The 14,683-nt window shown below is 38.8% G+C and overlaps 2 protein-coding genes across 2 annotated transcripts; both read left to right on the plus strand.

The window, feature by feature from the left end:
- The first annotated feature begins 293 nt into the window (after positions 1–293).
- Positions 294–5,248, plus strand: nudt9 (nudix (nucleoside diphosphate linked moiety X)-type motif 9). The gene is made up of 8 exons (XM_067571125.1): positions 294–574; positions 1,135–1,422; positions 1,640–1,729; positions 2,235–2,321; positions 2,504–2,615; positions 2,789–2,935; positions 3,062–3,146; positions 3,354–5,248. The coding sequence occupies exons 1-8, from the start codon at positions 477–479 to the stop codon at positions 3,497–3,499; spliced, it is 1,053 nt and encodes a 350-aa protein (XP_067427226.1). The 5' UTR covers positions 294–476; the 3' UTR covers positions 3,500–5,248.
- Positions 5,249–6,562: 1,314 nt separating this feature from the next.
- On the plus strand, positions 6,563–13,529 carry si:ch211-11k18.4 (uncharacterized). Its single transcript, XM_067571123.1, has 12 exons — positions 6,563–6,858; positions 8,450–8,561; positions 8,945–9,038; positions 9,154–9,208; positions 9,686–9,826; positions 10,373–10,533; positions 10,958–11,056; positions 11,206–11,351; positions 11,760–11,931; positions 12,054–12,166; positions 12,620–12,704; positions 12,797–13,529. Exons 1-12 carry the CDS (start codon positions 6,741–6,743, stop codon positions 12,854–12,856), a joined length of 1,356 nt encoding a protein of 451 aa, XP_067427224.1. The 5' UTR covers positions 6,563–6,740; the 3' UTR covers positions 12,857–13,529.
- Positions 13,530–14,683: the final 1,154 nt, after the last annotated feature.

Raw genomic sequence — 14,683 nt, forward strand, 5'->3', positions numbered from 1 at the left:
AATTTATACTTTATTTTAATTTTGTACAATATTTTAAATTAGTACAGATTTTTAAAAATGAGCCAATGTAAAGTTTATTCAACAAGTCTTTGAAAAGTAGCCAGTTCTTGTAAATGTTTTATGTAATGTTCAAATCAAATTTATTTATTAAACAATTTATTAAAAATGTGAATAGGCCATACCTAACTGGAAGACCCTGTGAGCTACCAATGAAAGACAGTAACCCTGAGCAATTTCATAGCATCCTCAGTTTCATAGTTCTCATTTTCAGAAAATAAATTTTTTTTAAAAATTAGCACTGAAATATAGTTGTTTCTGTGATATGCAGTATGCACTTATTGATTACATATGACTCTTCATTGGTAGTAGCATTTTAAAAAAAACAACAACAACGTCACCACGTCGGGTGGTGCACTCACTTCCTGGTTACTGTGTGTTGCATGTTGTGCATGCCGCAATATTGATTATTTGACTCAATGGTACATTTCATTGCAAGACGACACTGGATAGGCGGGTTTCGTCTAGCGCTCACCCTCTTCGGACTTCCGTACACCGTCTGCAGCTCCGGAGTTAGGTATGGAAGGATAATATTCATGCAGATTTAACTAAAAGCTACTGATATTTGGACAGTTTCGGCTTTGAGCTAACATTTAATCGACAGTAGGGATGGTTAAGAGCTGGAGCAGCTACTTCTGTCAATGTCCTAAATCACAGATGTTATGGGCAGAGCCAGGCGATATGATTTAAGTCGGTATTACAGTAGTTATTACCATCAGCTAACTGTTTTTGATGTCAGGACAGTACATTGACGTGGCTTATTATGAAGAATCATATACTTTATTTCCATTCATCAGTCATGTTAATATGAGATGTGATGTCAAACATAAATAAGCATTCAGGGTTAGCTAATATAACAGTTATTCTGTTGTCATGACATGATTCTACTGCTCTAATGGCAAACAGTAAAGTGCTGGGTTTCCTTATGAATATATATGTTGTTAGCTTATCGTATAATAAATTAATGAATTAATATATATATATATATGTATATTTTATAGATTTAGGCGCGAACACTTCACACTTCACTTGAGGGTGATGGTTTTACCATAATTTGTTGTTTTTCTCTCACTGCAGGCCTGCCATCTCCTGCCCATCTGGTCATCCATTCAGAACCAGTCAAACCATCAGACCCGTCAGTACCAGTTGCTGTAAACTCTACATGACCAGTGTCAGTGCAATGCCATTCTCAGCAGCGCCTCATGTGAAGTCAAGATGTGCCCAGTATCCAGGGTCCGAAATCAAACGCTTCCCTGTGCCTGATGACAAGGTGGACTGGAGTCAGGACTGGCCGGACTACGATCCGGTCAGCTACACCAGCCCCTCAGTGGCAAAGAAGCCAGAATGGGCAGATCCTGATATTGGGTGAGTAACACATACTGTACGTTGTATGTTGAGCCAGTTAAAAGTCAGTCAACTATTATCGAGTCCAAAATATTAGTTATTTTCTTGGCTGTTGTGAGACATTTTCAGATTTAACCTTGTATAGCTGTGTCAAATGTTGTGTTGTGTGTACTGTATGTTTTCACAAATCAGCTGGAGGTTATTCATGTCAGTTTAAAGACTTTTCCTTGTTTTGCAGCTCTTTCTCTCCAAAGTTCAACACTGTGGATGGTTCTGTAGACAGAACAAGCTTTGAGGGCAGTTACAAAGTGGAAAATGGAAAGCCGCTGTAAGTTATTGAATACCAAGAGAAATGGTTCTCTCACAAGGTGTTTCCCTTGGGGAATATTAGTTAGTCATTCAGTCACTGTCATTTGGATTGGTTTTACTCAAAGATAGATAGAAACTAGACAGTAACACGTCATGGTATCAACTCGACTAATTTGTTTGCAAACCCCACCTTACTTTTACGACAAGCAGTAAGTGCTTTCTGGGATGTTGATTCCCAATGAGGTCTGTATCATTAGCAACTCTCTCGCATTACTGGAACATTTCATTAAATGTTAATTTCGAACACATTTCTTACTGAGGCTTTAATACTGATACACATGATGTCAAGATGGCGGGCTAGAGTAAAAAACAAGTGCTCTATGTGCCCTTTACCGAAGAACTTGTGTTTGTAACAGTATTTCTTATGTTCATTTAGAGTTTTCAAGTTTTTGTATACAGATGCTCTCAAAACAGCTTATAAATGAATTTGACATGATTAGCCAATTCATCTTTTACTCATCCAGAAATCCTCAAGGACGCACGGGGCTGACTGGTAGAGGTTTGCTGGGACGATGGGGACCCAATCACGCAGCAGATCCCATTGTCAGCAGGTAACTTTCCTTTACTTTACATATGGGTTTTATCCAGATATTTGCTAACCACAGTTAATTTCTCGGCTGAGTTATTAACTGAAAACTCATTCAAAAGAGGAAAAACAGTAACACTTAGGGCACTTTGGACCTTTAATTTTTTATAAATGCCTGATGGCCTGATGTACGTTGTTGTCTGCCAGATGGAAAATAGATGCTAAAGGAGCAAAGATAAATCACTCAGTCTCCAAACGGCCTATCCTGCAGTTTGTGTCCATCAAGAGGAAAGACTGCGGGGAGTGGGCCATTCCTGGGGTTGGTGGCTTTTACATTTGTTGTTCGAATTTTTATGTATGTGTTCTGTTGTTTTGCACTCACTTTTACATTGTGTCATTTGCTGCTTTGCTTTTCATTGTGCCTATCAAGATATCCTCACAGCTATTCAACAAAAGTAAATTCACATGCAAGCGTATATGCCTGTTTTGTAGGGGATGGTGGATCCAGGAGAGCAGGTTTCTCTCACACTGCAGCGGGAGTTTTCGGAAGAAGCCTTGAACTCGCTGGCAGTCTCGCCATCGGAGAGAGCAAAAATCCATGAACGCATCACCAAACTCTTCCAATCATCAGGGTTTCAGGTCTGCAACTGACAACTGCAAACCGTGACATTTTAGTCAATGAGTGAGGAATGAGGAAAACTAATAGAATATACAGTGAGCTTGTACGTGAGGTGAAATGAGTGTCTGTGTTTTTTTCTCCTTCAGGTCTATAAAGGCTACGTGGATGATCCTAGAAACACTGACAATGCTTGGATGGAGACAATCGCTGTCAACTTCCATGATGACACAGGTATCAATAACTGGGAAGAATGTTTTATTTTTCCTCTTTTTTTTTTTCTAATTGTCACTATTCAAATGTATTCTTATACTTAAAAAATTACTAATTCCACAACATCTCCAGCAACTTGCAGACAGTTTTCAAATAAATTATTATGGTTCCAAATCAAAAATGAAGATGCAAGTTTTTGGTAATGAGAGATCTTTGTTGTTACTGCAGGCGACAGCGTGAGTGAGCTGCCGTTGCAAGCTGGCGATGACGCAGGACAAGTCCAGTGGGTTGATGTTGACTCGTCCTTCCCCCTCTATGCGAATCATTCCCATTTCCTGGAGCTGGTTGCCAAAGAGAGGAAAGCTCACTGGTAACCAAAGGCGAAAGACTTTATTCTGGCATAACGATGAAGGAAACATTAGAGTGCTGTTGCTCTGATGTCATATGTGAATCCTCCCTCACTAATTTCAACATAATAATCACAGTGATGCTAATATGCATCTCATTACTTTGACATGGTTATGTATGTCCATTATACACTGTACAGCAACATTATGGCTTTGAAGTTTAAGACTGATATAGTAGATCTTGTGAAATGAATGAAAGTAGCATGTTGAGCTGTTGCAAGAAGAAAAAAGGTGTGAAATCAAAGTTTTTCCAACTATTTTAGAACTACTGTTTGACTTATGTTGAAGAAGAGAAAAAAAATGTTCATTTCCATTAAAAAACAAAAACTTTTGACTCACTACTTGGAAGAAGCTTAACCTGAGACCGATGCTGCTCAATGGAGCACTTCATTAAAAGACGAAGCTAACCACATTATTTCTATTGGATCAAATTATGCTAATGTATTCAGTGTTAACAAGGATCCCATTAACTCAGTGTGATCGTGTTAAGAACAAACACAATGAGCTGCTGAACATAACACATACCACATTAATTTAAGTGTGATAAGGGGGGCAATCAAAATGAAATAGCGCAGACTGACTTTGATCTTTACATGTGAATAGAATATGAAGATCCCCTCACAGGCCAAGCCATGCAGTGACACTGAGCATAAACGGGCTGAAGCTAGAGGACAAACATGTTTTCAAGTGGTAACAGATGGTGGAAGCAAAGGCCATCTCACACTCAACAGCCTGCCTGTCCAAATGTTCACATTGTTACGTGTCATCTCACTGGCCGGCCATACTTTGCGATGAAACAGGGATGCAGAATTACGCCTTAAATGGCTTGTATCTGTTAAGATTCCTGATACAAACAGTAACACACAAACGTTTCCGTCATCAAAAGGCAATCAACAACAGACAACCAAGCTGCATAATTAGCTTAATTTAGTTATAGTATTGAGAGAAAGCTGCATAATCCCATGTTTCTTACTTTGCATTAAATCATGTTTGTCTTTGCACTGAATTAAAAGTTAGAGATTCACAAGATGTGAAGTGTTTATGCTATAAAGCTAGAGGGGACGTCTACTAGGCACTTATGGGAAAGGAGGGAGAATGTGGCTGTACTTGGGTTTATAAAGTTGAAACCTTGTACAAGAAACAGTTCATTGAATTAGCTTCACAGCAGTTCTATGAAGTACCACTAATCTTATAAGCCCTATGAGGTCTTTTTGCTTGCTCTTTGGCAGGTATGTGTGCAGAGTTTTTTCCATCTATTTCTACAGTTCAATCTTTTAACAAGAACATTTTGTGGCATAATCTGAAAATTCACACCCATACAGATACACTCTCAGCTCTGGTGGCTATATCAGCTTATATACAGACAATTAGCTTATATGAACCAGAAGGTGTCTACTCTCTAAATTTGCACTGAGTTTCTTTGAAAGTGGCTGATACTGTGTTTTCCTTTTTACTTGAAATTGCAAATCATTTTTAACTCTTGAGTTAATTTGTGCATTTCTCCTCTTAAAATCTGTGTCTTTAAATTGATCATTATACGTCGTACACTGGATTTACTGTCTTACAGTATGTGTAATAGTAGCCGTCTTTATGTCTCCAGAATCATCAAATGTTTGTGTAACACTTGAGATGCTATGAGGTGCCACTAAACCAATGAAAATTCTAGAAATTTTTCTTGTTTTTTTTTCATGGACAAATTAAAGAATTGAAATTGAACTATGTTTCATTTGGACTAAACTGCATCACACACAAATATTTGTTTATTTTGTTTGTTTTACACTGGAAAGTTGTGTGGCGTCTATGCTGTGTGCACTCTTTTCACCACCTTGATGCAAGCCCAAACATTTCCACAGACTACTGTATAAAGGATGTTTTCATCTGTAATCATTTACTAAATTGAGTATGTTTTACTGAGTGGCCTTGAACTATAGTCTGTTCAAAGCAGCAAGCTATACTGCTGTACTGCAGTCATAGATTTCCGTATATAAGGACAATTCAGTAAGACAAGGAGGTGCAGAAGAGTATTTTAAGGTTGAGAACATTTATACTATATTCTGTACTTTGCATACATTAAATAATCAATAGAAAGTCATGTTACTGAGTGTGTTGCTCATCAGAAAGGTTCAAAAGCCAGTAAATGCAAAAGACAGATGCCATGGTATTGTCACTCGTAAATGGTTGTTTATTCCGGCCAGGCTCAGTGGTAAGCACAGAGCCTAACTGTAATGGGTTTGATTACCAGACACAGCCCTTTCTGTGTGTATATGGCTGCCTGCAAAATGTACTGCAGACATGAAAAACCTCCTTCCATTTGTAAATTTGTAATGTCTCCTTTAAGAAATTCAGTGTCACTTCTTATTTGCCTCAGACATTTTACCAACACATTTGACATTTGATCCAAGTTTTTATCTAAAAATAAAAACCTGGCTTGGCCAAGTTGTCCTGATCCACCTGGGTTTCACTCTGGCGCCTCTTCGTCCCTGGGACCCAACCCAACTAAATAAGTTCAGTGTTGATTTCAGTACTTCTGGAGCGCGTGATACCTGGTTCACAAACTATCCCTGACTGATCTGGTTCTGTTTTTTCTCTGCCTCTTCGTCCCTGGGACAACCAGAGATGCCTCCTAACAGCACTGTAGCATTTTTATCTTTTTTTTTTCTTCTTTTTGTCCCTTCTGCTCTCCCTCCCCTCTATATCCTTACACACACACACACACACACACACACACACGAGCATCTAGTACTAAGCCACATTTTTATTTTTCTAATATTTTATTTTTATTATTTTGTTACTTGCACTCAATCTGTGCCAATCACTTATCTTGCACTAAATAAAATAAATTAAAAAAGACATTTGATCCAGATGCTGCTGTTTAGCGTCACAGCGTCAGGGACGGCTGTGTATTTATATAAAAAATTAAAAAGCATTTTATTACATCATTTATTTTATAGCGTCCCTATTGAGTGGCTATTGATTGGTTAGTTTGCATTGGTTTAAAAGACAAACTACATTACCCAGAGGCCTGTGCGACATAAGCCACTCAATCTGACGACGTGGCCGAGGTACGTTTCTGCCAGTGTATGGTTTCAGCGGACCGGGGTGATTCAAACAAGAAATACCGGCTTTGTTCATTGCTTGCCGGGCGCGTCGTGCACTGTAGATGCTCTGACGAATCCATCTGAAACTTTGGTATTATTATTGTCTGACGATGTCTGGAAAAATCAAAAACCGAACTGCTGCAAACGCAGAGTCGATATCTGGCGGCGTGTCCTGTGATGAGCGCATCTTGCGGGATTGTCATCAGCTGTACACGGATCCCGACAGTGGTGAGTTGGCTGACACATAACTTGCTGCTCCAACCGTCCTTTGACTTCGATAGTGTTCCTATTTAATAAAAAAGCTAAGCCAGGAAACCGCTTGTTCACTGGATGTTAGCCAGCTAACTTAGTAATTAATCTAACGGTATCCCTGGTGCCCGAGGCTAACTGTTAGCAAAGCTAATAAGCAGCAATTTAGATTCAGATTTAGCTGACGTTGCTCATTAACGCTGATACTAGTTAACTAATTAAACTGTTGAGCCAGCTACAACTCGCGTTACAATAGATAGATATCTGAAGTCTTGGTTGTATTTGTAAATGCGTTTGTATGAGTATGAATGTATGAGTATATGTGTATATATAGAAATGTTACTTATAGTTTTATATTTTTATGATGTACAGTCATGTATACATATAACATATAACTGTTAACTGTGAGCATGAATACTAATAAACTCAAAGTCACTCACATTTTTGTAATGTAACCTAGGTTAGTTCATAATATACAAGAGTTTTGTGATAGTTTGTATCAGAGACTTGTCATGAAATTAATGAGATGTAGTGTAGTTACTTACATCCATTGTCTACCATCTATGCCCTTCCAAATTTCATATTGAAATATATGTGAGCCCTCTGCAATCACTTTCTTCACTCAATACATTTGATATTTCTAGTTCGTCTTGCTCTTGACTGACTTACCTGAGTCCTGCAGGTGCCTCCACAACAGCATGATGACTCCAGTTTTGCTTAATTTATATCAACATCTTTGTTTTTTCAAAAAACAGTGCACCAGGTGTAAGTAGGTGATTTGTGTAGGCCTGTTCTTTTACTGGATTTGGACTTTTATGCATTTTAATAATGCTTATTTTTCAAAACACACTGTAGTTTTGACAGTATAAACTTGACCTCAAATTGTGTAGCTGTAGCAGTTGAGTGCAGTGCGGTCAGTGCAAGTTAATTTCATCAGCCACATTACCTGCTCTGGACCCAGGTTACATCAAACATCTATAGTAAAAACTATATATGTAGTCATGTCTCCCTGAATGATCATAGAAACATTATAGAAATACTACAGGCAGCAGTGTGTCTCTATGATCCTCTCGCTATTTGTCACTTTGATCATGAAGGTTACACTACTCTATTGAGTATTTAGGCTACACTATGGTATAGAATTGAGTATTTATAGTATATAGTTTAGAGAATATTATAGATCCAAGTTGAAACTGACAAAAGGGCAAGACTGAGAGATAAAGACACAATCACAAATCCGTCTGCTACCTCAGCACCACAGAAAGCGCCATGGATTTATCAATACACAGCACAGTTAGGCTACTGATATTTCAGAGCCATGCTCAGGGCATATATTCTAACTTGCACAAACCTCAGTCAGATAAAGGATCAATGAGACAGGCAGACTACACTAACATATTCAACTAAACCACCTCTCTGCCCCTGCCCTCTTTCTGCTACTAGGGGATGAAGCTGGTTAAAAAGGGGGATGTATTTTGGTCATTTTACTAATAAGGGGGATGGCATCCCCCCCTCAAATTGCCTACTGGCTATAAGTGATTATTAAAACCGTGTTCTCTGGTTTGTTCAGGGTTGATCACAGTGGCCGAAACTGTTGGTGTGAAGTTGCTGCCGCCCAGGAAAAAGATCACTGTATTGCTGATGGGCAACCATTCTGCTGGGAAAAGCTCCTTCATCAACTGGTAATATATATTTGACAAAAGTATGTCTCAGAGGACTTTATACAGAGCAAGTCCATCTAGCCAAGATCCAACTACTAAATGATATGATGCCATATATGTAACAGAACAAAACAAAAGGAAATACAAACTGCACACAACAGAAAATAGCATGTTATATTGTCTGTCTAGTATAATTTGTAGCATTCAGCTACATCCCTCCTTGCACAGGTTCTGTATGCAATTTATAGAAACATTACCTGACAAATGCAGGTTTGCAGTAAAGATCATGCTGTTAATACTCCAGTCAGCCAATACACATCAATAATAATATAGTTTTAATTGATTTGTTTTGGACACTGGACAAAACTGACTGCTTTTTGTTCTGCTTTGTTTTTTTTGGTCAGGTATGTCGAAGAGCACATCCAGCGCACTGGAGTGGCGATTGAGACCCAAGGCTTCAGCTTTGTGACGAGTGGGCGCAAGAGAGAATCTCTCACAGTGAGTGCATTCTTACAAAAACACTTACTTTTAATATTGATTTCAGTACTTGTGGAGAGTGTGACACCTGGCTCGCAAACTATTTCCGACTGATCTGGTTCTGTTTTGTCTTTAGGGAAATGCCACCCTTCATCTGTATCCACACTTCAAGCCTCTGCAACAGTTCAAAGGTGAGATTTGCAGCTTGAATCATGATCCCTTCCTGTGCTATTCAGGAGACTCATCACAGTGGCACACTCTGTTTCCCCCTCAGGCTGCTGTCACACTGATGCATTCCCAAAGTGCCAAGAGATTCGCTGTATATTTTGTTGTTGGTCCTTTTTTACACTTCCTTTGCTTTTATATTACTGTTGAGGATGCAGCAACAAAAAACAACACAGATGAAGAGAGACAAGGGATCAGTGTGGCAACACCCACACAATTCTTCTATTAAAGCACTGAAGACAAACAGATGTTATTTATTCAGGTTATTGTGCTGCACTTTAAACAGGAACTTTGCTTTTAGTGCAACAGCCATGTGGCTTCATCATGTTTTATTTGAATGTAAGGTGATCAGTATCAAACATTAATAGTTAAATTATCAACATCCACTATGGTGCTTATTTATTTTTACCACAATTCTCTGATCTTCCTCAATTGATTTCTAGGTGTTTCAGAGTACTTGAGCACAGAGATCTGCACGTCGCGTCAGAAACGGTTCAGCCTGGTGACTTTTGTGGATTCGCCAGGGTTGGTGGATGGTGATATGAAGTATCCCTTTGATGTGGACGAGGTTATCCTGTGGCTGGGTGGGTTTCTGACCTTCTTCTATTGTTTTTTGACCTTCAGTTATTGTGTAACTGTAGTTATCGAGGTTCTCCTAATGGCATTGTGACAGCCGGTGATGAGCAACTGAGTTATTTTAAATGGTTTTCTTTGAATAGTACAAAATGAGGCAGGCAGCTCTACTGACTATGTTCAGTCTGTGTGATGATAAAATGAAATCCGGCTTTCAAAAAGGTGCTAGTTCATGGTTGATTCAAATTTTAAATGCAGTGTTCTGTTTATTAGTGCTTTTTATGTCTAAACTGAAATAGTTCTCTAAAAGAAACCGGGAGATATCCCCAATGTTGACAGCTAAGATTTTGAGATCATCTTTAAGTAGAACCATATTGTCACAACACAATGAAAATGTGATGACATGATGCTAAATCCTCTGTTTAAATCTTAAAAAAGAAACCATTTTAACAACTACAAAAAATCATAAAGACAACAGTTTAATGAATATCACTCGGAAATTACAATGCAGTTTAATAACATAGTTAAATAATTGTCCTTCTCACTGTCACACTCAGGTGATCTCTGTGACCTGATTTTGGTCTTCTTCGACCCAATGGGTCAGGCTCTGTGCAAGCGCACCCTCAACATTGTGGAAAGCCTGAATGAGAAACACGGGGATCGGCTGCATTTTTACCTGAGCAAGGCTGACGAGGCTGGGGGAGAGTCTGACAGACAGGTATGTACAGCAACGCCCTTCTACATTCATCTGAACAAAAACACAATATTCAGACACCTTTGTAGAAGTTAAAGAAGGAGTTTCCATTTACATCTACGAGAAAAAAAATCACATGCACTGCTTTATATGGTTAGACCTAGGCCCCTCTAAGAGGACTGATAACCAAGAATAGAATATGCCCTCTTCATGTGCAAGTGTGTGGGAAGCTTAAAGCTGCTGCCAAGTGTTTTTATCAGTTCTGGTCTGTTTCAAGTATCTAGGAGAACAGAACACACCAGTAAATGGACATTCACCTCATCAAATATAGTCCTTTCTAAGAGAATTACTAGATATTGTCACAATGATACTAAAAAAACAGGAAATGATGTCTTGACTCTGTCTTCCTCTGAATGACTTGATTATTTCTTTTGCCTGGCTGACACAGAGAGTAATGATGCAGATTGTCCAGGAGCTCTGCAAGCGACCGGGACTCAACAAATGTGGTTTTGACATGCCCACCATCTACATTCCTAGTCCAAACAAGGTAAGGGTAACGAGGTGATCCATTAACTTTTTAGGCTCATACCTCCGCTCCCTTAACTCGCTCTTTGCATGTCATTCCAAATAAAGTCCTTTTTAATATAAAGTACCTGATAGGTATACATTTACTTTTGTCTGTGTTCCTGTTCCTAGCCGAGTCGCTGCGTCAACCAAATTGAGGAGGTGTGTCGCACCGTCGAGAAAACTATTAACCAAACAGTCCAGAATACACTCAACTCCCTTGAGAAGGACTGTGAGGTCATCAGCGAGGCCATAACTGATACGCTCATTAATGACAGGTAACACACACACACACACACACACACACACGCACACACACACACACACACACACACACACACACACACACACACACACACACACACGTTTTATTTGTATGACACTCCCTTCCAGGAGATCCTGGTAGTTTTAGATGTTATTCCCTGTAATGCCACTAGGGGCATGCAGGTTGACAGTAGCTGATTTGACATGGGGCCTTTTATTCTGCTAATAATCTTAAAGAGATTATTATCCTGTTATATTTAGAAATCATATGAAGTCTTTCATAGAAATTGTCAATAATCCAGCTGTGAGTGTGATCCCGTGCAGAGAATTATTTTATCAAAAACAAAAGATTATCGGGATACACACAGCAGCGTCAGTCAGTGATGCCTTCACAGAATAATCTCGACCCTCTGCTCTCACAGGCAGACCAGTGTTGAGAACCGACGCGCACGCTGCAAGAGCTGCTTCCTGACTCTGCTGGGCTTCAGTTTCCCACTGGCTCTGATGGCCTTACTGGTGCTGGGCGCTCTGTCCAAGGAGCTGCTGGAGATGGCTTTGGGCCGCGAAGGCAAAGAAGCACTTGGGCTCTATCTGGTGAGAGCTCACTGGGGTGGTGTGTGACACCGTGTGTGTGTGAGACAAACAATCAGCAGCTGCACACACAGTTAATGTTCAAAGCAGTCAAATCTAATTATAGCTCCTCTTGTAATTCACAGACTCCCATCGTGAGAATGTTTGAGTCACTCTCTGTGGAGCAGCAGCTTTACAGCTGTGGCGGACTGGTCCTCCTCTCCTTCCTCCTACTCATCATCGCACGCTTCTCCTTCAAGTAGGACTCTAATTTATTGTAATGTAACGTTAATTTCGTACTTAATACTGTTTTATTTTTATCCTTTTTTAATTTATTTTACACTTTAATCCTTTTTTTTCTTTTTATTTATCTCCAGTGGACAAATGCAACTTTTTTTTATTTTTATTTTTTAAACTTTTTTTACACTCTCCTCCAGCTGTGACACTTTTATTTCACTTTTATTTCTTCTTGTAGGATTAAGTAGGTGATCTCACCTTAGTTTTGAAAAGGAAGCATAAAAAGTCTGTGTTCTTCAACTATAGTTTTTCAGACACTGGTAGTAGATTCCTGTTAAGCAGCTGAATGTGATTTAGGACTCTGTGGATTTGCAACACTACTCGTGACATTTTTTCTAACTTCAGTTTATGTTAATTACAAATCTGATCAAATTCTCAGACTTTGACGTGTTTTCCCTTTTTTAAATCTACGCAGGACTCGACCAACTTTGTCAGGCAAACAGAAAAGGCAACTGCAGGAGAAGCTGGAGTACGTTCAGGAGGTGGTCAAGACCAAAAAGGTATAGTGTGTGTAACTGGTACTGAAATGGTACTGGCGATAAAAAAAGGCAGTATTGAAGTATGTTTAACTGTCTATTTTCTCTCCCTGCAGAAGAAGCTGTATGAAGACTATCTACGCCAGAGTGTCAGCGATCATGACATGGACTTGTAAAGAAAGACTGAGATGTACACTAAAGACTCAGCATCTCCACAGTGACACGGGACCAAATCAAATTTCACTCGACCACCCGATGCTGTATCTTTGTACACTCATAAAAACCCATTAAGAGTTCTGGTGCTGTTCATACTGTAATACCATTTAACGATTAGATAATGTTATCTCGGTACAAACTGTTAAACCACACTACCTGCAGGTTTGGCCTCAAGGCAATATGAGCTTTTGTTACTGATCGCTTATTTGTTGTGAACATTTATACATGTATTCTGTGCCTCTGCTCCACTCAACCATTAATCCAGGCTTATACCACTTAAGATATTTAAAAATGTTCAAACTATTTATGATATTGCTTTATCAGAGAAATTGTATTTTGGTTAAACAACAAATAGCACTGGTTTACGTGAGTCACTTTGTATGAGTTATCGTTTTTTGAGACTTTGACCAGCATTTTATACAGTACTTTGGCTGCTTTGTATCATGAATTTGCGGTTTTGGTATCAATCCATCAATATTGACATAACTTTTGCTATTGTTGGAAATGAAGATTGTAAGCCAGCAATCAAACATTTTATCGGTTACCAGATCAACGTTTTGTATTTCTCTTTCCTACATTGTGACCATGTTTTAATGACAACTGATTTAAATAAAAAGCATTGTTCAATATAAAGAGGGATGAGGCTTTTTATTGTGATTCTGCTTTTTGGAGCATAAATTTCAAACAAATCTTCAGAACAGTGATTTTCACATTTCAAATTGTGCAGTTAGTCATTTCTTTGTACTTTTAAATTCTTTGACTCTGAAGTTGGATTAACTTTGCTCAGTCACAGGCCTCAAGATCTCAAAAATGTCATCTGTTGGATTGGTGAGTTGACAAAAGGAGGGCCACATTTTAGACTAAGTTATCAAATATTGCTCTGCCTCTACTGCACCTACAGAATTAATTGCAACTATAGAAGCGTGTGTAGATTGGGAACAATATAATTCTCAAGTTTTCATGTGTAAAACAAAATGTATAACAAGCATAGACATGTGTACCCATATTCCTCTTGTACATGTGTTCTCTGCTCCACAGTTGCTCTGCCACACCTGGATGATGTAGAGGCAGGATGCATGCCCTCATAAATATCAGATTTCAAGATAAGCAAATGAAAATCAAAGAGGCGTGTAGGAGAGATGAGGACTGGAAAGTTGAGTCTAATCAGCTCAGTGAATACACCCACTCTTTTGGCCACAGTATGTGGACATAAGGATTCTGCTGTAGTCACAGATTTTTAACCGTTTGAAAGCTGAAATCCATAATTTCCAGCGGCTGCCACTTGAGGGAGAACACAGTTATTTCAGGTTCTGTGTAGTTTTTATTGAAAAGCAAACACAGGAAACTATCAAAGCCTGTATATAAATGCCTTTGTCAAGCAAAGGAAGCAGGTGCAAAAAGACTTAAACACCCAACCTGCTGCTGACAAAATACAGTTTCCTAGTTTCAAGGTAAATATTAAGCTTGGTTTTAAACATCTGTGTGAATTATTCCACTTGTGTCACAATGTAAAACAATTTAATTTTGTTGGTTACTTAGAATAGAGCCTTGCTATTTTACTCAGAAGGGTAATTAAGCATAATATGTAGGGTATGATCAAGTCCCTCTCGAGTTACCGTTTTTTTTTTAACCATTTTTTTACCGTTTACTTTGATGTGTATCATGCACATGACACTGCATAATTACATGACCTTTTCTCTGTGAGGGACAACAGAGGACCTCACATCATATCAGCATGCAATATGAAAATAACCTACTTACCACACAGAGGACATTATACTGCAGAA

The sequence above is a fragment of the Thunnus thynnus genome, chromosome 17 (assembly GCF_963924715.1).
Source record: "Thunnus thynnus chromosome 17, fThuThy2.1, whole genome shotgun sequence".
Lineage (NCBI taxonomy): Eukaryota > Metazoa > Chordata > Actinopteri > Scombriformes > Scombridae > Thunnus > Thunnus thynnus.